At 40.4% G+C, this 23,656-nt stretch overlaps 1 protein-coding gene across 3 annotated transcripts in view; it reads right to left on the bottom strand.

The window, feature by feature from the left end:
* dpr12 (defective proboscis extension response 12) overlaps positions 1 to 23,656 on the bottom strand; it is a 175,993-nt gene that overhangs the window by 49,889 nt on the left and 102,448 nt on the right. For all 3 annotated transcript variants that reach the window (XM_066728315.1, XM_066728316.1, XM_066728314.1), the window contains 2 exons: positions 8,644 to 8,834; positions 11 to 172 (listed from right to left, as the gene is read on the bottom strand). In XM_066728315.1, the coding sequence (XP_066584412.1) occupies positions 11 to 172; positions 8,644 to 8,834 (353 nt within the window). The remainder of the gene's footprint in view (positions 1 to 10; positions 173 to 8,643; positions 8,835 to 23,656) is intronic.

Genomic DNA, 23,656 nt, shown 5'->3' with positions numbered 1-23,656 from the left:
TAATTACTACCTGACACTCGTAGGTCCCGTTGTCCCGTTCCTGGACGTATTTGATTTGAAGTGTCCAATCGTCCGAGCCCTCGGGATGCAACACCTGAAATCTCTGGTCGTTTGTGTAGGTGAGCATCGAGTTCGTTAAAACGTGAAAGTCACGCCTCCTTATCCACGAAATCTGAAAACAAAGTATTTATATATGTATATAGATATTAATATTTATCGCGAGATATTTGTTTATTTGTCTGTTCATATTTTATCAAAATAAAAGGATATAATTCTCCCAATAATGGCTATAGTGAGAATACTCTGGCAAAACGACGAGAAAATATTTTTAAAATATTTCTATCGGTTTCCTTACGAGTGGAATTAGGATCGGATGGGGAAAAATTGAGAAATGATTCGTCCTGGGAACCTAACAGGCCGTTTCTACGAGGATACAATGACTGCGAGGAAAAAGTAGTAGGTACGACCAGTTCGAGCCCTCGATACGCGTTTATGCAGAATTAAGTATCAAGATAAGTACTTGGAAATTCAGCTTCTTCTCATTTTTCATCAAATTCCTGCGAGCGACAACTTGCACAACTTATGGGAGGCAAAAGTTTTACACCCGTATATTTGCTTACATAACTCGAGGTATAAAATTGCTTTAACATTGCAAAACGGTGTAATGTGAGGATATAAGTGAAATATTTCTTTCTCAAGTTGTACAAATGCAAAATACATTTGTACGCGTTTGTTATCTATTTATTTAATCCTTCGGTGCGCCCGGATGGATTGTAAAAGTGAGGATGAAGTAAAAATAGGCAAAGTCGTTAATTTTGCAATTGAGGGAATGAGCTCGGGGCACCAGGTCTCGACCGGAACTGATTTTTAATTGAATTTTGAAAGAGGACGAGATATGTTATGAATACGAAAGAAAAAAAGGGTGTGTGGAAGGTAGGGTGGAAAATGAAAATGGAGTTCTTGGGAACGTGGGATTGACGAAGGTCCAGACGAATCCCGCGGGATGGCCGTATTCCGTTCTGCTTTGTCCGTGTCAACGTTTTAAGATCACTGCAAAACAGAAATAAATAAAACATCAGGTATGAACCGATGAAGAAATCGCTACGATACTCGCGTTCCGCCAAATATACCGTACGTTGTATAATAATAAGATAGAATAATAAAAATTTCTGCTGGCCCATTCGCCATATTCAAATGGTGGATGCTTTTAAGTTTTGGACTATAAGCAAAACTTCACTCAACCTGTGCCAATAAATCAGTAAGTCCAATAGCCAAGTGATTTTTGCACAAATGCATTTTTACGACCCCTTCCACGGTATAACCGATAAATTATTGTCGTACAAATAAATACGATAATGTATTATCCAGCTAATAATACTCTTACATAAATAAAATAGTTGATATATTATGGGGGATAAACAGTTTCGCATTGATTCTATAAATAATTTTCGCTGAGCGCTATAAATCGCCGCGGATTTATCGAATTATATTAATGAGTCAAGTGTGCTATAGTCAGCGAATTAATTACTAGAATATCGTGAAAATTTCTCGAGAGATGAGAAGGAGGCCTTTAAAATTATTCTTATAGTTTATTCTATTCGTGGAATTTAGCGAACGGAAACCATTAGGAATCTAAAGTAATCCGATGGATAAGAACTAAACTAATTCGGAGAGCTCTAAAACTTTCCTAATTATTTTTCAGCTATGAACAAATTTCTTGGTGTCTTTTAAGTTTAAAAATAAGCATTCAATTAAAGCTATTTTACGTGTTATAATAAGAGAGCTAGGATGACGCGACGCTGCAATAATTATATACATCATAGGCTAGAGTTGTATAGGAGTAAAATGGCCTGCATCGATTCTGTTCGTGAAAAATTGTCGATCGAGCAGTTTTAACCAATGGGTTCTCTCTCGCTCTCTCTCTCTTTATCATCTCGGATGGAAAATTGATGCTAGTTAGTGAAAATACTTAAAGTTGTGCATAGTAGGAAAAAAATCACAAAAGTGAAACGAAATATTTAAGCTTTATTCGCTGAATTTGTATTTATTTATTTAAATAAACTTTTAAAACAAATGCAATTAACTCAACCAATTTTTAAGAAATTAGACATTATTGGAGAATTAATATTGCTCTTATGCTCAAAGAACAGTAAGATTACGTAAAGACGTGGATAAGAGTTATATATATAAGTAGTTTGTGTCACTCATAACAGATACGAATATGAGGTAACCATTTATAAAGCTTATGTTATATCTAAAAAATTGTTTTAGATGAAAACTTTGAAATTTAGGTGATAAATAGGAGCAATATGATATAATTTGTTACTCTATATAAATTTTATTTAATATAACCAGCAACGCGTAAAGCATTATTTGCTTCTAATTTTAAAGCAGTTTGAAAATTAATGTTGCAAGTTTTACAACTGAATACTTCACATTATAAAGTTATTTGTATTTGACTATATAACCGGTACGATTAATACACCATGATAATATTAGCGTTGAAAGCTTTGATTTTTTAATATAAGCTTCTTTTAAAACTTTGTGATTTCATTTCTGATTAGGTGTTGTTTGGTTTGAAGTCTTTTTTGTTAAATTCTTCACTTATTGTTTTTTCTTTTCATAAAAGGAAACCTATATTAATAGCATCAGTTTTCTTTTTCTCTCAGTGGGTCTCTGAGTATCTGTAAAATTAATGAACCTGGAAGGACGCATGGATGGCATGATCTGGGCAGATTAGTGATCAATGGAAATTCCCAGAATATTACGAGGTGTTCCATTTAGAGTATCTTCCCAAACTTTTGCTGGCGTCCCTCTCTTTAACCGTTTATTATAATAGACTCGCCACTGCTAATTCTCTGTCGAGCTTTCTCCAATACATCGGTGGAGCACAGTTTCCACTCACTTAGGAGTTCTCTGACATGGCAGCATAATATTAAGCTCGTACTCTTATACAGCAGCCTAATGTACTGGACCGTGTAAGCACTACTCTTCTTCACTGTTCAAAACATTAATGAACTTGTCTAAATATAGTAAACCGTTTACTTGTTACGTACAGTGCGTGCTACATCGACTGCACGCTTTAGACTGTGTATATATACCTATATATGGTATACAGCCCTTGTTCATTCTTTGTTTTGGCGTCTTCGTGGCTTAACTAAGTTTGTCCTCCTTATCGTTTTTTTTTCGTCTCCTTTTCGATTTCTTGTCCAAAGAAAGCTTCGCCCAATCAACGCAAACGTTGAGAAAAATGCACGATCGTATCGAACAGTGTTTCCTACGTTTCTAGTTTCCACTTTAGCGGAAAAGGGTGAGTCGGGGATGAGGAGGGGGAGAGGGTCAAAGTGTTCGTGGAAAAAGTTAAGATTCGCGGATTCGGTATCGAGCTCCATTTTACTGAAACGTTTGAACAGCGGACTCTTTCCGCTCACTCTCACAGGGGCCAGAAAAACACTTTAAAATAATATTTAGTGCGCTACTGCCAGCTTTGAAAATCTTGCCAAAGTTTTTCTCGACTCTCATAATGTTACTTATACCATTACTCGTATTTATTTAGTCAAACTTTTCTGGCTAAAAATTTGTTCCATATCGAAAAGAAATGAAAGCACAAAATAATGGAGAAATGTTGTAAACTAAGCTCTCGTACTTTATATAAAAAGAGAGAAAAAAAGTTCTTTTATATTTTTATTATTTTTAACTCAAAACATTACATTTATTACAACGACGATTGCAAATCTGTCAGATTTCTGCCAAATAATGCTTGTATCTCCATATCATCAGCTTCCTTTATTTAAAAAATCAATACTTTTGCCCGAGGCAAAACTATATTTTCTACTTATCGCTCAGGAGCGCAGATCGATAATTTGACACGAGGAATGGAGCTTGATTAGAGTTTAAAATTTCTACTTACGGGGGACCAAGGTAGATTGAGCATTTTCCTGTCACAGTAGAAGCAGCGTAGAGTTATTGTTAGAAGCGTCAATGAAGCATTAATATTTGTATGAAGGGTTTCGTGCATGACTGGATTGGTAGTGGTAGTAGTAATACAGATTGGTAATAGTTTGCAAGGGACAATGCTGGTCACGGAGCGAATATGCGAATCCTTGCACGCCTATATCCCCGTTGTATCTGTTCGATGCTGATGTTGCGTAGCATAGCGCGAGACGACTGAATTTCTGCTCCATTCAGTAAATTGCTTTATTCGCACTGTAGTCGATTCCGGCTTAGTACCTCCGACACACCCACGCACGCAACACCCACGACTGAAAATAAATCTCGTCGGATAACTCTGGAATTTAAGCAATTTTAAACTTTATGCTATCCAACCGTTTAATACTGCTGACGATTAAAACGAAATCTTTACTTTTAATTAAAAGAGTGTCCCTATTGATTAAAAACGTTTCATCGGTGTGCAAAAGAAGCCACGGTGCAGTTTATTTAACAGAGCGAGGAGCGCAGCAGAAGGAATATATTATTAATTGTTAAAAATATAAGCACACAATGTATAGCTTGTACACTTATGTACTTATACATATGAAACAGTCGTTCGTGATTTCGACATCGTCATTTAGATACAATCTCTTGTGGGGTCAACAGCGTTATTATTCTCTTTGTCACCGCGATAATGTAATGGAACAACAAATGCGTTCTTGACCGGTGCTAAAGATTAGAAGTGTAATTGAAATGAGTGACTTTCCCTTTGATTTAATTTATACGAAGAATTCTATTGTGATTGAATAAATTATTTGCAATTTTTACGGGTCGATTGTAACTTTTCGTTAATTAAATGTTCAGAATTGGATTTGATTGGAGGGTTGGAGAAAGCAGTGGAAAAGGGTCGTGTGTAGCTTTTAAAATGCGTTTAGTGGTGCATGCTTTGATGAGGGTAGTTACGGGGGGTTGGAGAGGGGAGGGGAAATAGTAGTCAGCCATGGTATCGTTTTCTCCCCCCCCCCCCCTCCTCCTCCTTCTAAAGTCCGGGCAGTGGGCACACTCTTGAGCCAGGGTAAGCAAAGTGGAAAAAGCTTACCGTGCAAACAAGCTTCACGCAAAACAGGGCTCGGCGTATCGTGACGTGACATATCGTGCGATTGCGTGACGTTTCGTGGGCCAAACGGATTCGTGGCTTCACAAGTACCTTGGAAATAGTATGTCGCCCTCTCGATTCACCCTGCGTGAAAACCCTGCTCAAACCCTCCAACCAACAATCCTTTTAATATTCTCTTTTAAAAAACTTTTTTTCCCTCTCTCTCTCTCTCTCTCTTATTTATTATTTCTCGTGGAGATCCTCTCCTAAAACCACTGTATTATCACCTCTATTATATTATTTTCTTTCACTGCCAATTTATTCCAGGCTTTAAAATTGCTTTTGCCGAAGTTTATAAAAGTAGCGGGATAATCGGTAGAAAAGAGTAAAAAATCAGATCTGAGTCGCGAGCAGTGTTTTTGCTTCGAGCATGAATATTTACTATACGCAATTCTGCAAATATTTGATCAGATTGTCGTTTGCTTTGTATAAGGCGGAAAATACTCGTGCTGCCGTAGTTAAAGAGAGAATTTTGATGTAGTGGAGATGAAAAGAAGCGAAGCTAACTAGGAATTAAACTCTCGATGGACATCAGAGTTTTGTAAATCCTGCAGGAGTAGCGTTCAATTTCAAAGATCAGTGAATTCCTCGAGGGTAAAGCTTCCCCACGGTGGCGGAAGGGATGAAAAGATTTCAAATGGCTATTCGAGAAATTTCTATTTTTGTCCAATACTCTCCGCTAAATGAGAAAATTTCATTCAAAGGCTTTTGGTGCAGCGCACAAATAAATTACATTTTGCAAAATGAGGAAACAAGAAATTACTTTCAGAGCACTTAATTGGTTCGTTTGCAAAATATTGCCGATGGATTCATAGAAAAGTGCCTTTTTGAGAGAAATGGCGAGTCAAAAGTTGGATAAGACATTTATGGATCGTTTTGTAAATGTGAATTTTTGAGGGAAGAAATTGAGGAAAGTGTTTCCGTGTAAGTTTGGAAAGCAGTGTACTAGAAGAAAGTGAACATTACGTGATAAAGGAGGGCTCGGTGGGAGTTGAAAGGGGTTGGGGAGGGTCGAGGGGATTTCTGAGGTATGAGGGCACCGATAGACTTCGGCACGCGCACATCTATGCAAGATTGATGCTTGCAAAAAGCCGATCACCGCGACAAATCCGTCCCAATTCGCAGGAGCGTCGTTATCGTCGGGCCAATTTGGCCAAAACTACCCAAGTCAGAGGTTAACCGAATTGTGGACGACTATCCACCCTTGTGCAATCCCACGACATTCGTTGGGTCAGAAAAATCAATTGCTCCGTCCACGAAACCTTTTAATTAACTAGTTCATAAACAAAGTATATTGCTTTGCACCACAGGATCTTCCTAGTTAGATTTTCCTAAAGTTTATTGATGGCGATACGCTCTATAGGACAATTTCAAAATATTCTATTTCTCGTGTGGATCAGATATCAAATTTCATCTTTCTAAAAAAGCTTCTAATTAAACTATATTCATAAATGAAGAACTACTTTGCACCAAAGGATTCTTCAGTTATAGATTTACTCCAAGTTTTTATTATGACATATCCTATTTCAATCTCATCAGTATATTCGTGGAATCATAAAGAAAAATTGATTTTCCCACCAAAGCTTTTTTTAATTAACCTATACTTAATCGGCTATAAAAGCAAGGTATTATTTTACACTATAAAAACCGCAAGTTTACATTTTCTTCAAGTTCGATCGCGATACACTTTTTATTAGCTTCCTCAAGTGTATTTTCAGAATGTTACAGTCCTTTAATTAACCCTCTTGGCTCAATACTAACATCGACGAACAACAAACATAAGTTTCGGATGTTTGTAGCGAAAGTTTACTCTACTCCGTGGTTACCTGGATCAAGTGTAACTGGTTATAATTGTTTTACGGCCATGACTCTTTTATATGGTTCGGTAAACTTCGATTGTTACGATCGCTAGACCAGTTGGAGTCTCGCAAAATCGGAACAAGGGAACGCGAGACTTTTATTGTTGATAAGCAAAAATGACCAATTTTTTTTATCAATCGTCTTAAATTAATGCTTCCGTCGATAAATTTTATGATAGAGGAAACGTTTGAACAGAGTGGAAACAAAGTAAATCGAATTCGGTGTTGTCCAGCTGAATACAGTGGAAGGAGTGAGAAAACAAAGCGGAGTTGAGAAGTTCAGGAATAGTTTTAAGTTTATGCAGAAGGTAGAATGCGATCGATTACAACCGATATGCCTGGTTTAATGACGTGCAGCTACTGAAAGAGAAAGAGAGAGCGGCCGGTAGATATACAGAAGGGGTTGGGGAGTCAAAGGGAGCGAGAGAGAGAGAGAGAGAGAGAGACATAGCGATACAAAATCAGAATGCAAAGAACGTTTCGTGCGCAGATCGTTTGCCCGCGATACGCTGCATATTGATTAAGGCTAAATGGTAATGATCGCCCCCGCGAGTTTCACCACAATTTGTTGCTCCCTTTCATCCCTCCTCCCTCTCCCTCTCTCTCTCTCTCTCTCTCTCTCTCTAATGCAAAACCAGCTACTCTCCCAGCGTCTCTTTCTCTCTCCCACAGTGTTACAGAAGTTGCTTGGTCAATGCAAGCCTCCTAAATTCAACAGTGATGCTCGCTTTAACCTACCCTTCACCTAAATTCCCATAGATTTACCACCTCCAACTCCAATTCGCATTCGAATACGATCCAACTTCCCCCGGCTGAACGAAATCTTCATCGCAAGCAAACTGTATCTCCACAATTATACTTCCTCGTGTAATCGAAACTCGCCAATTATATTTTTTCCATTCTTCCATCGCAACTCGCCGTTTAATTTGCAACATTCATCGCGACACGGGAACTTTTGAATAAATAATTAACCGTTTCTCGAAACGTCGTGATAATTCTCGTAACGTCCTGTGATACGAAAGTTTTGTTTCCATTCCTACCGAGACAAGTTGTGTTTTTTTTTCCTCGTTGTTGGTGAATAAAACGATGAATTTTCATGACAAATGTTGGGGTGGGATTCCCGTTCGTCAGAGCTAATGCGGCAAGAGTCGTTAATTTTATTGGGTTGTTTATGGCAGGCGGAATGCAACGGGGAATGCAAAGTTCCCGTCGAGGCGGATCAGGAACAACGGTGTTATTCGGTAACTCCATTAACGCGTTAACAATCGCGACGTGCAGCAATCGGCTCGCGGAGCTCGCCAGAATCTCGCGTGTTTCTATGCCATTTCCAATATTGCGTTCCATTTCAGCAAGCACCCAGCGACACAAACAAGAAAAAACCCTTTCTCCAAGATATTCTAATTTCGAGATAAATCATTTTTCTCTTCACACACACACACACACACATGCGTGCTTGCATACTGGAATAATCTTTAGAGAATAATCTCTCATCGTACAAGTACACATTATCACACACAAGCTCGTAAATAGTTAGGGTCTGGGCGAAGAAAATAATCAAGACGTATTATGCCAGTCGAAAAGAAAAATTGGTTAGATAGAGGGGTGAAGGGGGAAGGGGTGAATTTCACGTGTGCATTATTCAGGATGAAAGGAGTGGACGAGTCGAGTTATCAACAAATGCAAGACTGATTTCCTTACCTCGCTATCGGAAACGGTTCTCTCTGCCAAATTGCGAACTTTGCAGTGCAAGAAGGCCGTTCCTCCCAATTGTACCGTGACGTTGGTAACGGTATTGTTGTCGTTCGCATCGTTGACTCTTTGCAACTCGTCGAGATTGCTGAACCACAATGCTCTCCAGTCTGACGGTATACTGTATGGCACTCTCCGGTCTGTAATTATAAATTTTACCAATTATGAAATTTCTATACCATACATGTACGTGCCATTCGCGAAGCTTGTTATTTAGGAAAAATCTGCTAATTTCACAATTCGCAATGTGGCGCATTGCAAAATTTGGCAAATATGCAACACAGTCCTTCGGAGAAATATACGCTAGGATTTCTCGCGAGGCACTTCAATCGGCGAATATAGCCTACAAATCCGTCAGATATATAACTAATGTAATCCAAGAAAGTTTTAAAACGTGCAAATTTCGGGGAATATTCCCAGGAAGGCATATGTCCGTGAAATGGATTCGCCTAGCACGTTTTTTGTCTATTATGTAAGCGCGCAGAGTCATTTTTATTTCACAGTTGCTAGTTTCCCAGCAAAAGCTGCCAGGGAAATTCTCTATAACTCGACGGCCATTAGGAAAAAAATCATTTTCGACGTTGCCTCATGCATATTCTAAATAATTTCTCGGTCGGAACATTCATTTGCAATAAAAGAGCATTAACGGAAGGAAAACTTTGAGGGTAGTGTGTAAAAATTGGTGAAGAAATTATACGAGGGTTTTTTTTGCGAGAGCGTGAAATTCCGGGCATTCGCGGTGGCGTAGTTACGTGTTGAAGGGCGGATTTCTCGCGGAGATCGGCCGTTTTCTTTGTTTTCTTTTCGCAAACGAGGTAAAAGGCGTGTATCCAGCTGCGTACCTATCTATGGATTATTCAAATGAGGTCAGGCCGAAAGTAAGAGAGAGAGAGAGAGAGAGAGAGAAGGAGAGGAGAAGGGTTGATAGTGCGCTACAGTGACTCCGCAAAGAAGAGTGGTGGGCACAAGCAGAAAAGGACGACTACTGTGGGTAGTAAAGGGGGTGAGGAGACGTGTGTTCGCGGTAAAATTCACTGCACGAATACCGAGTTTCCTTGAAACGTAATCTGACTAAGAAGAGAAACATTTGCAAGCATCCACCTACCAGATAGCAATTTATTTAATAAATATTGAACCAGCACCCTCATCTAAATTAGCGATGATTTGCTCTCTCCAGGCTATCTCAACGCTACTCGACCAATTTGCTCATGCTTAAATAATACTCGACAAAACATTGCTTCCATCACTCTCTTTATCAAATTATCAAATTAACTAAGGAAAACATCGTTTTCATCAATTTTCCAAATCAGTCAATTTAAGATTTATAAAACATTTTAATTGGAGAAAATTCATTTGCCATATCATTAAAGAAAATACTCGAAAGTTATTTCGAATCTTTCCTCCCGCTCTTTTTTTCTCACAAACTTCAGAAGCAGATCGTTTTGTGGAATAAATTCAGAAGATTTTTTCAAACATTAATTTGTTGGATAAAGTTTAAATTGTGGAAAAAATTAGAGGGTGGTTTGTGAAAGAGAGAGAGAGAGGGAAGGGAAGGGTGGGGGTAAGAAGTTTCGGGCTTGGCAAGTTGCCGAGTAGGAGTATCGAGTTGAATCGAGACAGATCTAAGTACAATGGAATTCTAAAGATTTGTAGACTTTTGTAAACTGTTCGATTCATCGACTTAGCCGCTCGCTCGAGTGAGAATCCCAACGAGGATTTTGCATGACAGACTTCCCTCGCGTGCATCAAATATCTTACCGAAGGCATTTCTGCGTGCACTCGAAACCCTGTAGATTACAGCGGACCCGAGTTGTCAGAGCTGGCTTAAATCGTATGGGCCTGTGTGTGTTTTTCGCTCCATATATAAATGTATATGTGCTGGTGAGAGAGAGAGAGAGAGAGAGAGAGAGAAGATAGGTGTATTGGTGACACATGCACGATGCACATTTTATTCAGACTGCATCGCTGAAAGCATTAGAAGTAGCAAAGCGATTTTATACTCCCGAAACATGGCAAATGGTGGTAGATTTATAGACAGGAGCGTTTATGTTAAATCTGTGCGCTTTCGTATATACTATATACTTCCCGGAAATACGATGTTAGCTCTCGACAAAATCCGATTGCTAGTATTTACAAATACTCCGTGCATGTGTACAGGGTGATGCAAAAACCAACAGTTATCCCGTTTCTCGCTTTCCAAATGTTTTTGGCAGCGTTACTGCAGACGTTATTCTCATCTTGAAGTGCGTTGTATACGAAGCTATCCCATAAGGAAACATTATTTGTTAATAATAGATACGCGCTTGTACTACGCGCGCTCTCTATGTGTGTATACGTATACATCCACCACATTCATTTAACCGGGTCAGCTTCACAAACGATGCTTTTTTTACCCTGACACGAATTAAATTCCCTGCAAGTTTGTTAATAAACAAATTCAACTGTGTGTTCTCTCAAACGACTAAATTTTCCATGAAACTTTGTTATTGGAGATGAAGTTTGATTTAATTTCGTTCGATATGGACAAAAACCTCGAGGCTTTGCCAGGTTTTCGTGGAAACGAAGCGCGATACGAGACTATTAGGTTATAGGTTGAGTGGTTTGCCGTGCATTTTTAAGAATGGAGGGGCCAACGGTGGCTGCAGGGGGATGAGAGTGTAAGTAGTAAGAGTGTTGTATGGGGAGACGAAGCGTGCAGTGGGAGTCGAGAGTGGATTTTTCAGAGAAATGTTGTATTCTCAATGGTACATTGAGTACAACGATCAAGGAGGACTGGACAAGTGTGTTGTAAAGGAGCAGGGGTTGGCCGGGATGGTCGGGGGTGGGTGGCTGGGTCCAAAAGAAGAAATGCTTTTCGTATTGGAGAGACACAGGGGACAGGTATCTGCATAGAAGCATGGGTCTCTTCTTTATAAAACGGGCCACAGCACGAATAGGGAATCCTATTCCTATGCAAAGTACATGTATGTATGCAGGTGGTGCCGGCATACGACACGTTTAAGGCGGACACAGGTAGGCAGACGTAATGTCGACAGGGCCAGCCGTAACATTTCCCTTTGGAGATTAACATGTTTCATGATATACCAAACATGCCTCTTGATTAGACGACACAACACCAAACTTACCTCACGTCCGAGCTAAAAATTACCGCCCTGCTTCTCGATCACTATTCCCAATCACATTCGCCTCTAATTTTCCACCACTTGTTCGATTCAACGGCACTCGTCATCTTCCTCGAAAAACTCTTTTATCAATTTTCCTTATCACTTTATTGTCATCCGCAGAAATCTGGTTAAAACTGCTAATTTGACAATCACCCATATATATTCCAGTTTTAATACGACAGGCTATTCGCGGTGGCTTACTTTTCGGTGATTCGTGTAATGGAACTTTAATTCCGACATTTTCTCATAGCGTGCCTCGTCCAAGTTCCTCATTGTACGGACGGTGCGACCCTTTTATTCCAAATACACGTATATCCCTGCTTGTCCTATTGCGGAGCATATTCGTGCATTTGCAAGTTAGCACCTTGGCCGTCTGCAAAGTTTAAACTCGTCGGCATTTTGCACGTAGTCTGAAATAAATATAAACGTCACCTTTAACCTCGTACTCCCTTCCCACTATCCTCCAACACCCGATTTGTCACGAAACCATCAGTATAGTAGGTTCGTTTCTTTTTATCGACTATCGTCATAATTGGGCCTTGAGAAATGTGCTTTAAAATTTAGTGGTTTTTTGTGGTACCAATCAACCACAACGAAGGAACGAAAACTATAAACTCGATATTGAAACTATAATGGAGAGAGGATAACAGAAATTTCTTCCAACAAAATTACTAGGGGGATCGTTTTGATATCTTTTGGCGATATCGAATGTAGCTTCGAGCTCCGTTTATGTCGCCCTCTGCTTTCCCGACGTACAAACTACAAACTATATACATCGCGACATTTAAATAAAGTATTCACTTTAACATTTACTTTACGAGCAATCAAAACAGAAATAAAAAGCAAGATAGATTGATACCATAGCAAAGTGAAAGTACATGCAATTAAATTTAAATATCAATTCATTCGTGTAAGGCATTTTTAAGTTAAATTACAGTTTATCTGTTCATGGTTTGTACGTCGAAAACTCATAATTTAAACCCTCTGTGAGCCCTGCTTTACATATTATCCTCGTACCCTCTAAAGAGGAACACGAAGTCAATATAGAGAATCAGGTAATTCTTGCAGAAATTTCACTATTAATATACACAGCTGTGTAATGGTTTCTTCCACAGGATTGATCGTTAAAGGAAGACAGCAGCCTTTTTAATTCATTTCTGTAAAGTATTTTTAAGTTATATTGCAGTTTGTCTTTTAATGTCTCGCACGCCAAAAGAATTTTAATTTCAATGCTTTGATCCTCGCTTTATGTATCCTTTATATATCCTCCGTAACGACGAGCTCGAAGTCAATACAGAGAATTAGGTAGTTCTGGAAGAAATTTGACAATTCGTATACATCGATCAGCCATCTATTGATTTCCTTCGGAGGATTGATCGTTGAAGGAGAAAAGCAGCGTTTTGTAGACGACGATAACGAGTGTATAAAACACGAAAAACATATAGCAACATAATGCAGTTCTTTGGTTTCATAATTGCAGTCGAATGAAACTCGAGCGATGTGTATAATGAGCGTTCGGCAACACGTACGTTTAATTATTTTTATAACGACCCAGACACCGATAGCAGAAGCCCCGCTAACCCGTAAAACGCCGGCAATGTCATAACCGCGGCTATTAAACACCGGCTGAGATTAATCAAGCGGTTAGCCCTTCAAATACTATAATTATCATTACGTGGGGCGATAATGAGATGCCGATTTGGGCTCAATAACTGTAACCCAATTGCGGCTGGCCAATATTTTACGATCGCAACTATTCGAATAAATTTCCAAAACGTTCGGAATATCTATATAGAAATCTTGATGGTTCTCAACTTGCTACGTCTCAATAATTTATATATATATATATATATATGCATTAATCGAATCGCCATTGGCGCAAATGAAACTGCAAACTTACCAAATGATCGTCAAGCCTCGAATTACCAGCGTTAAATAATTTATGCGAAGATTTCCAGGAAGGATCTCTCAAGTTTTCTAGTATCTCACCGATTGGATTATTGCTCCTAATGCAGTTTGAAAATTGCGTGAATGTTGCACGGTTGTAGAGCACGCGGGACTTTTGAGGATCTTGCGAAAGCCAGGGACTTTTCGCAAATTGGATTTTGGAAAATTGTTTTGGCTCTGGTTGATGACAGGATGGTGCGAGGGGATTGGACGAACCGGATAGAACGAAGAGTGTTTGAGGTTTTGACGAAAAGTAACGTAGCGGTGAGCTTCGGCATGGCTAATTTCTCGTTAGCTGCCAGTGCATTAAGTCTCGGTGGAAGCGTAATGGCGTACATACATAATTCAGGCTGGGTTGGCGGGCTGCAAGGTCAAGAAAGTGCAATTTCTACGCTGCCAGCGTATGTATGCGGTACTCTAACGCACTACTTGAGCAACCCCCACTCGCCCCCTCCTTACCACTATTTCCACAAACCACCAACTCCTCTGGTTTACTATCGGTCCTCATTACTATTCATTACTTTTCCTGTTTAATGGATCGCGCATCTCGCAACTAGCGCCTTTAGTCGTACGAAACAATACTGCAAAAAATTTGCAATGTCTATTGAAACAAGTGGAAAAAATGATGAAAGAAAGGCTCGGTTAAGAAATTTCGGATAATTGGATTAATTTGATTGGTTGGGTTGAGCGAGATGGCAAATTTAATTGGAGGAACGAAGCGTCATTATGCACCGGCTTCATAAATCGTTATAGATAATAAACAGGTTGTGGAAGTTTCCAGGCTTCTCGACGGACCAGTATCGAATCTCATTACTATTCATTGCTTTGCTGTTTAATGGATCGTGGTGTGCCCGTCCGGAGTTTCTCCATTGAGGTCAGTAGTGTCGGGAGCGTTTTAAAAATTACCGATCAACTTCGTTTGCTTCCCTTAACGGAAACAGAAAGAAAATTCCCCAGTGGGCAAAGTGTTAATGCTACACTCGGAGAGATTTTCTTCTTTAAATATACTATATATATATATATATATATATATATAGTATTTCAAAAGGCTCTTTGAAATTGATCGGACTCTTTTGCCACTGCTTACTTTGTACTTCGATGAAACGCTGCTCGATTCGCGCTGGGCCTTGAGAGCGTATAGCTCGCCCCTTTCTCGCTCTTCTCAATTAAAAACTGAGAAAATGACTACAGTGTACTTAATACCATTTAAACGTGGAGGATGAAAATTGCGAAAATTTTCGAAAGTTTTGCAGAAGGAGGAGGGATAACAGGGAGTGGATGGGGATGAGAAATCTCGTTAATAATATTTGCTTTGACGCTTAACGAATCGTGCAGGACCAGTGTAGTTGGTCTAATAATACTGGGTGCACTGCTAGTGCTTCGAAGATTACCGATCGAGTCCTGCACTGTTTAGTTTCTTAACGAAGCCTCCCCCATTGGGGCAAGTGCCATTAACCGCTGCGTTCTACCAGCAATAATGAAGGACCAAGGCTCCGATATACCCAACTTTCCGAGACGACCCGCGTTTTCCTTGTACTCGCTTTAATAGTTTGCAAAACCATCTTTCCCATTTTCTCTCTCTCTCTCTCTCTCTCTCTCTCTCCGACGCACTCCCTTTCAAGAAATCCCTCTCAATTTTATAGAATGCATTTCCGAGCTTTCGAAAGTTTTCCTCCAGACCGCAAATTTGCTAACTATTGTTATCATCGTTTAAATGCTGTTACAATTTCCACTCGGATGACTGCAAATTGAAGTTTCGCGAAAACCATTAATCCATACCTGCAGTCGGTTTGTTTCGAGAGTCCGGTAGTGTATGCTGGGGCATTTTTGTCGCTTTCCCCCGAATAGAGAGAAAAGGATGGGGGCTGCTGTTGGCGATAAATGAAGTGGAATGTCAGGTCTGCGGGGAGTATAGAGAGAGTTTTTCTCCGGTGCCTTCGGAATCGAGGCTTTGTGGATTTTGAGGGGTGGATGGACGAGTGGCGAAACGGAGAGTGCCAGTAGTGGCAGGAAGGGTGAGTCACCAGGCGAAAGAGAAGCACTTGAGACTGAACTTTGCGAGCTTTTGAATGCGCGGAGCATAAGCTACCTGGCTTTTGTTTCTACGGGACAATGCGAAAGCTTGTGCAAGAGACAGCAGGGACCCCCCCCCCCCCCGTCCCTCCTGTTTCCTCTCTGATCTCGTGGCAACTTGTATTCTTTCCGACCTCTTAGTCATCACCGATGTCCTTGACGAGGTTTTTTCTTGCATATCCGTCACCCTTCGATACTGCGCGTCAACCCTGGCCGGACCTATCATTCTTCAACCCCTATCCCCCAAAGTTCTGCCACTGTTGATCTATGAATCATCGAAATTACGCCAATTATACCAAACTACCGGCTATCGCAGTTCCTCTCAATCCTGATTCAAGCTCCACCACAGAACCAATGTTGAAACAATCGTCGTTTAACATATTTGCACGCGAGTTTCGCAAATATTTGCCACGTCTCGGTGAATAAAATCTGCTACAATAGGAATTACAGCAATGAACATCTCTTGTACGTTTATGTAGATACAAATAATACTTGGCTAATCGCAATTAAGCCCGCTGGCAAATACGAAAATAGGATAAAAAAGTGGCCAAGGAATTAGCCCTGACGATTCAACCTGTGGAATTATTTAAAATTAATTTAAAATAAAAACTCTGTTGTTGGAGCTAGTGGAAATTTTTTCAGTTAAAAATTTATTCGGCTTTCTCCGGTGCACACGTTCGGTGTAACCTTTTCGATTGGCAGGGTGAACTAATTTCACCGTGGGGGGTCCACTTAACTTTATTCTCCTCGGGATTCTATTTGGGACTCGATATAATTAATGCAGCATTTGCGAAATTTGTATTCTTCGAGAATGGGTAATCGTTATTTTTTGTTGTGTGTAAAATTTTTTTCAGTATCGCAACGCCACTTCTAAATCAAGCACTAGAACGTAATAATGCAGTATATAGTGCAGTTGTATAACAACGTGACCCACTTTTGTACAGTTTAATCGTACATGCTGCGAGTCATAATCCTTTGCGAAAATCCGATACAAAATTTATATAATGATGAATAGCTTTTATTAGCAGTGCACATTTATAATTGAATCTACTTAATGACGTTTCAGTTGGCATTTTCTGTTAATTAGGTGAAAATGTTTTTAGCTGGCTTTCGCGGGCAATTTAATAAAAATCTGTCGGGCAACTAAGTAAACAGGATCAAAGGATGTATCTTGTCTGATTGAATTATATGGTCAAGAGTCTGCGTGAACATACGGGAATTACGTTAATCTCCCGACAAATGAAAGAATTGGATAGTTTGGGGAGATAAAAGCTGCAATAGGAATTAATATTATTCGCTCGGATTAAATTACGATTTCTAACAAGCTATGCAAACATCAATTATAGGATTATGCGATGCGGTTTAAACGAGAAGCTTGATAGTATTGTTAAATGTTCGTTCCGCCAACATATAATCGATTAAATTGTTTGCAATAAATTTGTTTAACTTTCAATAGAAAATATTTTTTTATTATTGGGCGCGCGCGCGCGCGCGTGTGCTGATGGAAAGCCGCTTCGCGAGAGCCGTTTGAAATATGCGAGAGTCAGATTTACATCTTGTCGAAAAATTCAATGTGGCACAAAACCGATCCTATTTTTCCCCCCAATAGAGAAAGCATCAACGTGAAAAAGGCCGGGGGCAAAAAGCGAGAAAATGTTTCGTCGATTCAGTCCAGGGTCATTTGTCAAAACGCGAGGCGTCGCTCCGGCCGAAAAAGGGGTCGCTGGAATTTCTTTTCACGCGACCAAGGTAAATAATTGGGAACAGATGCAATCAAACGGAAAAATCTTCATAGGCAATTAGACTGCTCCCCGTACCAATTTTAACGAAAAAAGAGAAATGAATTACAACGTGGTGATTAACGAGCACCCTCGAACAACTTCCCATATAATTAGCAATAAATATTAATAATTATATATGTTTGGCATTCCTCTCTCTCTCTCTCTCTCTCTCTTTTGATGATTATTAATGGGTTCTAGGATTCGTTTGTAGGTGGTTATTAATGGTGTTGCGTGGGGACGCGCGCGAACGCGCGTGTGTTTGTGTGTGCGTCTCACGAGACCACCGAACGGTTGGTTTTGTTGCCAAAGTGAGATTTTCAGCAGTAAGCAGGTATAGGGAGCAGAGGACGAGGATTAATCCGAGAGTTTGAGGAGTTTGAGAAAACGTTATGCAACGTTCTAATTGGAATAATAAGTCACATCAAACGTACCACGTCTCTCTTGCGAGAAACTCGATAAACAAGCTTGATAGTACGAGGGGGCGAAGATGAGGAGTGTATACTGTCATAAGCCACAAGCTGCAGCTCTCTACGCGAAACATTTGCTTTCTTTACAACGCACAAAAACCCACTTTAATAACTCCTACCCATTCCCATTATACGGGCTCCCTTGCATTTTTTATCTTATCGCAATACGTGTATTATCTGCTCTAAACAGAGTGGCCGCCGAGAGAACAGAGAGAGAGAGAGAGAGAGAGAGAGAGAGGACACCGGAACTAGATATCCACTGCTCGCGAATGAACACGATGGAGATACTGCAGTGACGATTCTCCCTGGATAAAATTATGTCCGGTAAAAATTCTATTACCTACTTGATTCTCTCGCGTCTGTTATGTGCTTCCTTTTTCTACTATCTCCCTCCGCGTCTTTTGTCCCTTATATTCTCCTCTTTCTTTCTTCCTCCACTCTAACTTCTCCCATCATCCACCCTATCTATCTACCCATCCTTCCTACCCCCTCCCCCCTCCCTTTCTCTCCCTCTCACGCGTCACCACCCTTAAGCGATAATGTCATTGCTAAAGTCAGACCTGAAAATGAAATCATAAAATGATATCTCCAGGCTTCTTCGTTAATGAAACGAACGAGCTTAACGAACGTATAATTTATTTTATGCTTAATAATTTTTGCAATTTCTTTTTGCATTTCTCACGAGAGGCTGTAAATTTTACATTGGCCAGAATATTACGGGAATTCTACGGAAATCACGCACCGACCAAAATTATGTCAGACAATGACGTTCATTATTAGGCGTGGATTTTCCACATTTTCTCAACCGTCTGGTATTCGACGAAAATATATGTGTGTTATGCATGAACGAGGAAGATGACGTAGAGAGTGGGAGAGGCAAAATAAAAGTAGCCAACCCATATATAAAAAGCAGTAAATAAAAAAAAATTAAACGCTCGTAATATTTATAGATATTTTCTCTTCCTCTTTCATAATTTTTTCTTCCTCTCCCCTCTCTTTCATGTTTCGATATTTTATTTTGTTATTCAGAGCGAGCTGCGTTGCTCGGGATAATGTAGGATGCGTGGTTGAAAAGTTGTGGCGTGCCATTGCTTCTCCAGCAGCTATATAGGGGAGATGCCGCTTTAATTTTATATTTTACTCCTTATATATATATATATATATACGGGCCGCGAAATCGGTAAAAAGACCTAATGGACTTTTCCAGTTTAGTTCCATGCAAGAACCTCGCACAATGTTACTGGCACTTCTTGCTGAAATCTCTCTTGATTTCATCCACCCCTAACCACCCAACCCTCTCCATCACTGTATCCACTGATTCGCTTTATTCTCTCTTAAACCAAATAAAAGAACTTTATCCACGAACCCTTCTCAGGCGTTTTCTCTCGCGAGGAGGAAAATAATTAGCACAAATTAATAATATATCGACCAGTATTATAATTTTGCCTTTGATATTAGTCAAACGCTTTTATTTCTTCGCTCGCCTTTATAACGATTTTGGTGCGCAATTGGCTCGACCTTAGAGTGTCACTTTTCAAGGTAGACTCGGTTGTTCCAATTGATATATACGAGAGATTTTGCTTGAAATAGACTCTTTGCTCTTTGATCAGAAGCTTTCCATCGTACGAGAAAGGCAAAAATTGCAAGGTGGTAGAGAGGGTAACATTAACTTTGGTTCCACGATGTCTCTTTTCTCTCGACTGGTGTAATATCGACGTTTCGCGGGGCGCAACTGTCGCGTGTAAGTAGGACAGCCTTAAGCTCAGCCAACAGGGCCACGGTAAACGCGGATATTGAAAAATGGCGGTATGATTTATTGCAGTGCTACATAGTTTATCCGATCTGCGCTGCAGTTTCATCCCCCGGCCAGATCCTACGAGACCACCCCCTCCCTCCTCCCTCCTCCCTCCTTTCTCGTTCAAGAATCAAACTTTTCAAAATCGTAGCCCAATTCTCCTCGGGTCCCTATTTTCCTCACCAGAGCTAAACCTCCGTCGAAGCTCTATATTTGTTTTAGGATCTCGATAAAAAAACACTTTGGGCTCCAGGGTCGTTTTGTTGAAAGGTTAATTCGGTCGACAAATATCGGTGGGGAAGAAAATACAACAAGGGGTATAGAAGTGCGTGAACGAAGAGCGACGGAGAAAGGGAAAGGGAGAGGGCGAGACTTCGATTCCGTAATGACAGAATTGCGAGCTCGATATCTGACGACCCGAAAGTCCCATTTCTCATGGCAGTGTCACGTTTGATATTCGATTGGATGCTAAAGAGTTTGGACGGGTTATCAAAGATGAATTGTCGTAACATCAGCATTACAAGAGAGTCACCCACCAAATCGAAGAGAACGCAGCTGCCTGATGCGTATCCGAGCGTCGCGTCTGGCTTGCTTTGTTTGTATCAGTGACACGCTCTATCGTTGAGAGAATGTGGTATTGGTGAAGGATAAAGCTGAAAGGCAGGGGAAGAATCTCGTGATACGCTCGGGAAGGCAGAACAAAATTATGATAATACAACGAACGTGTCTTTTCGGCAAAGCTGAAATTCGACGTCTATACGACCTTGTCCCGAATATATCCACGTAAAAACGTTGCCTTGCTGCGACTCCGTTTCATAGCTCCGGTGATAAGATTCTGAGATGAAAGTACGAGACACACCGGGACGTTTTGATATTTCTCGCACAGCTACAATTTTGCACCGTCCACCCTGTACCGGATGAGAAACTTAAGCCCTGTGATTTTTACAAGTTACGATATGAGAGCCACCGGGCGAAAACTCAGCCACCTCAAATGATTCTATCAGTGGCACACACCTTTTTCTTCCTTTCCTCCGCTGGTACCGTTTTTATTGGATTCTCCAATGGGGTCGTTCACCCCACCATATTAATCCAAACGTTGATTAACGCATCGCTGTATCATTGGACCAAGGCCAGCGAGAGGATTCGCGTAATTTCATCCAACTGATCAATTAAAATCCGCAAATATTTATCTTTTATTTCACCGTTTCGTTCATCCTGCCTAGTGTTATCTCTCGGTTATCCGGAGTGTTTGCGAAAAACCGAGCCACCGATCCTCCTCAACTTTCAAACTAGCGTCTCATTTCTGGTGATTATTCCTTTTATCGAAAATCCAATTAACATTGAGCAAGAAATTTTTCTTCCTCTTTCTCTTTCTCGTTCACGAAAAAGGTTACTGATTGGGGTGATCGCTAAATTAGATATTCCTGTTGAATAAATCAGTGCAATTGATCGTGTAACGTAATCGATAATGGATCCGTCAGCATCTATCCATTATTACGAAGGTAATTAGTGTTAGGGTATAACGAAGCGATTACTGTTTCAATAAAACGCCATTGTTTTCGTAGTGGTGAAATTTTCTCCGTCGGGTTATACTTTCTTTAGATTTGTTTTGCGAGGGGTGGTTGGTTGGCGGTGCAATCTGGGGGTAGCGGAGAGTCAGCGAAAATCTTTGAGAGCTAATTAGATTATTCGATAGAGACGTAAGCTGGATTTCAGTGTGCGGCTAATTATTTTCGGAGCTAAATCTGCAGCGTATAATTTCGTGAAGCAAAAGAGGTCGATGGCGAGCTTGTGGCCTTGTTGACAAGTTTGCCAGTACGCCTTATGAGTTTTTCTACGCTCACCCTATATACGTACATCCTACACGAATTCACTTATATATATATATATATATATATATATATATACCACCCCACATAACGCGCGAAGCATGTACGAGAGAATTTCGCTTTGACCATGTGTGTGCCCTCGTGTAACCGTTCGTTATTTCCTTGTGTGTATAGCAATAAAGAGTACAAAGCCCGATTCCGAACTATTTTTCTATTTACTTTATTGCCTTACATCAGTTTACCAATCTCGTCCTTTCTCCTTTTCACTCGGCGAAATTATTCGGCGCACGATCAAACTTTGATAGATTTTGTTCTCCTCCAATTTTATCGCAGCTTGACGAATAATTTTGTTGCTAAATTCGTTTGGGGAGTTTTTCAGTCGTTAAATTTTTTAATAAAATAGTTCAACAGTAGCCACTCGGCTGTTGACAAGTTTACAAGCCGAGCTTATGAGTTTTTCCACGCTAGTACCATGATGTCACGCGAGGGGTAGTAGGGGGTGTAAGAAACAGTGGAAGGACAGGGGCTGTACATTGACCAGCTTAATAACGGTAACAAAGGTCCGATGTTCGGAGTGCCACACCAGTTCCAAGTAAAATAGGGTCTGATGGGTCATGCTTATAATCATAAACCCTCGTCGTTACACCCCTGGCACAACTGAAACCTCGCTCTACTTATTTATACAAGTTGAAGAGTTCCTGGAAGCCACAAACTACCCTCTGATAAACTTGATATTATTTCGAAATTTAATTAACCAAACGAACATTTTGTTTTGTAGTTTAGTTTGTTTCTTCAACGAGTTTAATCTCGCTAAATTTTTACAGGTCAACGTTATCGGTATGGAGTATCGTGTGTGCGGCAAGGGTTCGTTCGGTTCGCGTTAAGTTCAAGTGCTGGGCTTTGGGGAAAGTAGGCTAACTCCCCGAGGGGGCGTAGCTGGGTAATGCGTGGAGGTATTTGACGTTAACAGATATGTCCTACTAGAGAGGCGAGCTTTTGTCCTGCAAGCACGCTCGCGTGTCACTGTGTACAACCGCTCGGGATGTTCCGATCCACCACAAAAGGATCGAAGCGCGATTCGAGTTCACCGGAAGTTCCAACGGCGTCATTCACTCAATCCTCGAGTTATAACGCGTAAACGTGTATTCGAGCATCCTTTCCGACAATGTTCGCTCTCTCTCTCTCTCTCTCTCTCTCTCTCTCTAGCTCACTTGAACTCTTTTTATTTTACCCCCCTCATCCCCAACGTCTCGAGTCTATCATCTCGCGAAATAACATCACGTAGCTTCTCACGCATTGTAAAGCGAATCATCAACGCGAGCCCCATATTTCCTTGACAAACTTGATTTTCCCCTTTCCTACGATGACTCCCTTGAACTACAAAAAGCTGTGCGAGGCGACGCGTCTACGGCGGAGAAATGCCTCGAGAAAATTGCGTATGGCTCGTGAAACATTTCACTTCGGCTGCTTCTGGAGACTGAAATTTCGTCGTTGCTGAAAAAAAATCCAATATGGAGTTGCCGGCGCTTTTTACCGTGAGCACATTTTGTTTCATCGAAAATATCGTCGTCCCTGTAATATTACAAGGAATTCGATGGGGATACCAGACCAGTTCCAAGGCATCTAAAATATACGAAAATTTCTTTTGTTATTACACTTTCACTGATTGAATTGATCGTGTGTAACGAGTTTGACTAAATTGAAGCTCGATTTGGAATTGTCAAAAGCAGGATTAAAGATCGAGTAAAAGAAGTGTCTATACTATCAATATGGAGTGTAGAATCTTCTTGCAGGGCTTCGAATGAATTTTTATGCTTTGCTGCGTGGACCATCGAGAGGCAAATTATTTAATTCTTCGGTGGCTATTAATGCAAGTGGTAGCTAATCCGTTAAATCGTTGGATACA

This window comes from Prorops nasuta, unplaced genomic scaffold (genome assembly GCF_024137725.1).
Source record: "Prorops nasuta isolate Cenicafe-Biocafe unplaced genomic scaffold, Cenicafe_Pnas_1.2 PNAS00006, whole genome shotgun sequence".
NCBI lineage: Eukaryota > Metazoa > Arthropoda > Insecta > Hymenoptera > Bethylidae > Prorops > Prorops nasuta.
Note: the sequence above shows the minus strand (reverse complement) of the source record. Positions and strands in the feature narration are given on the sequence as shown.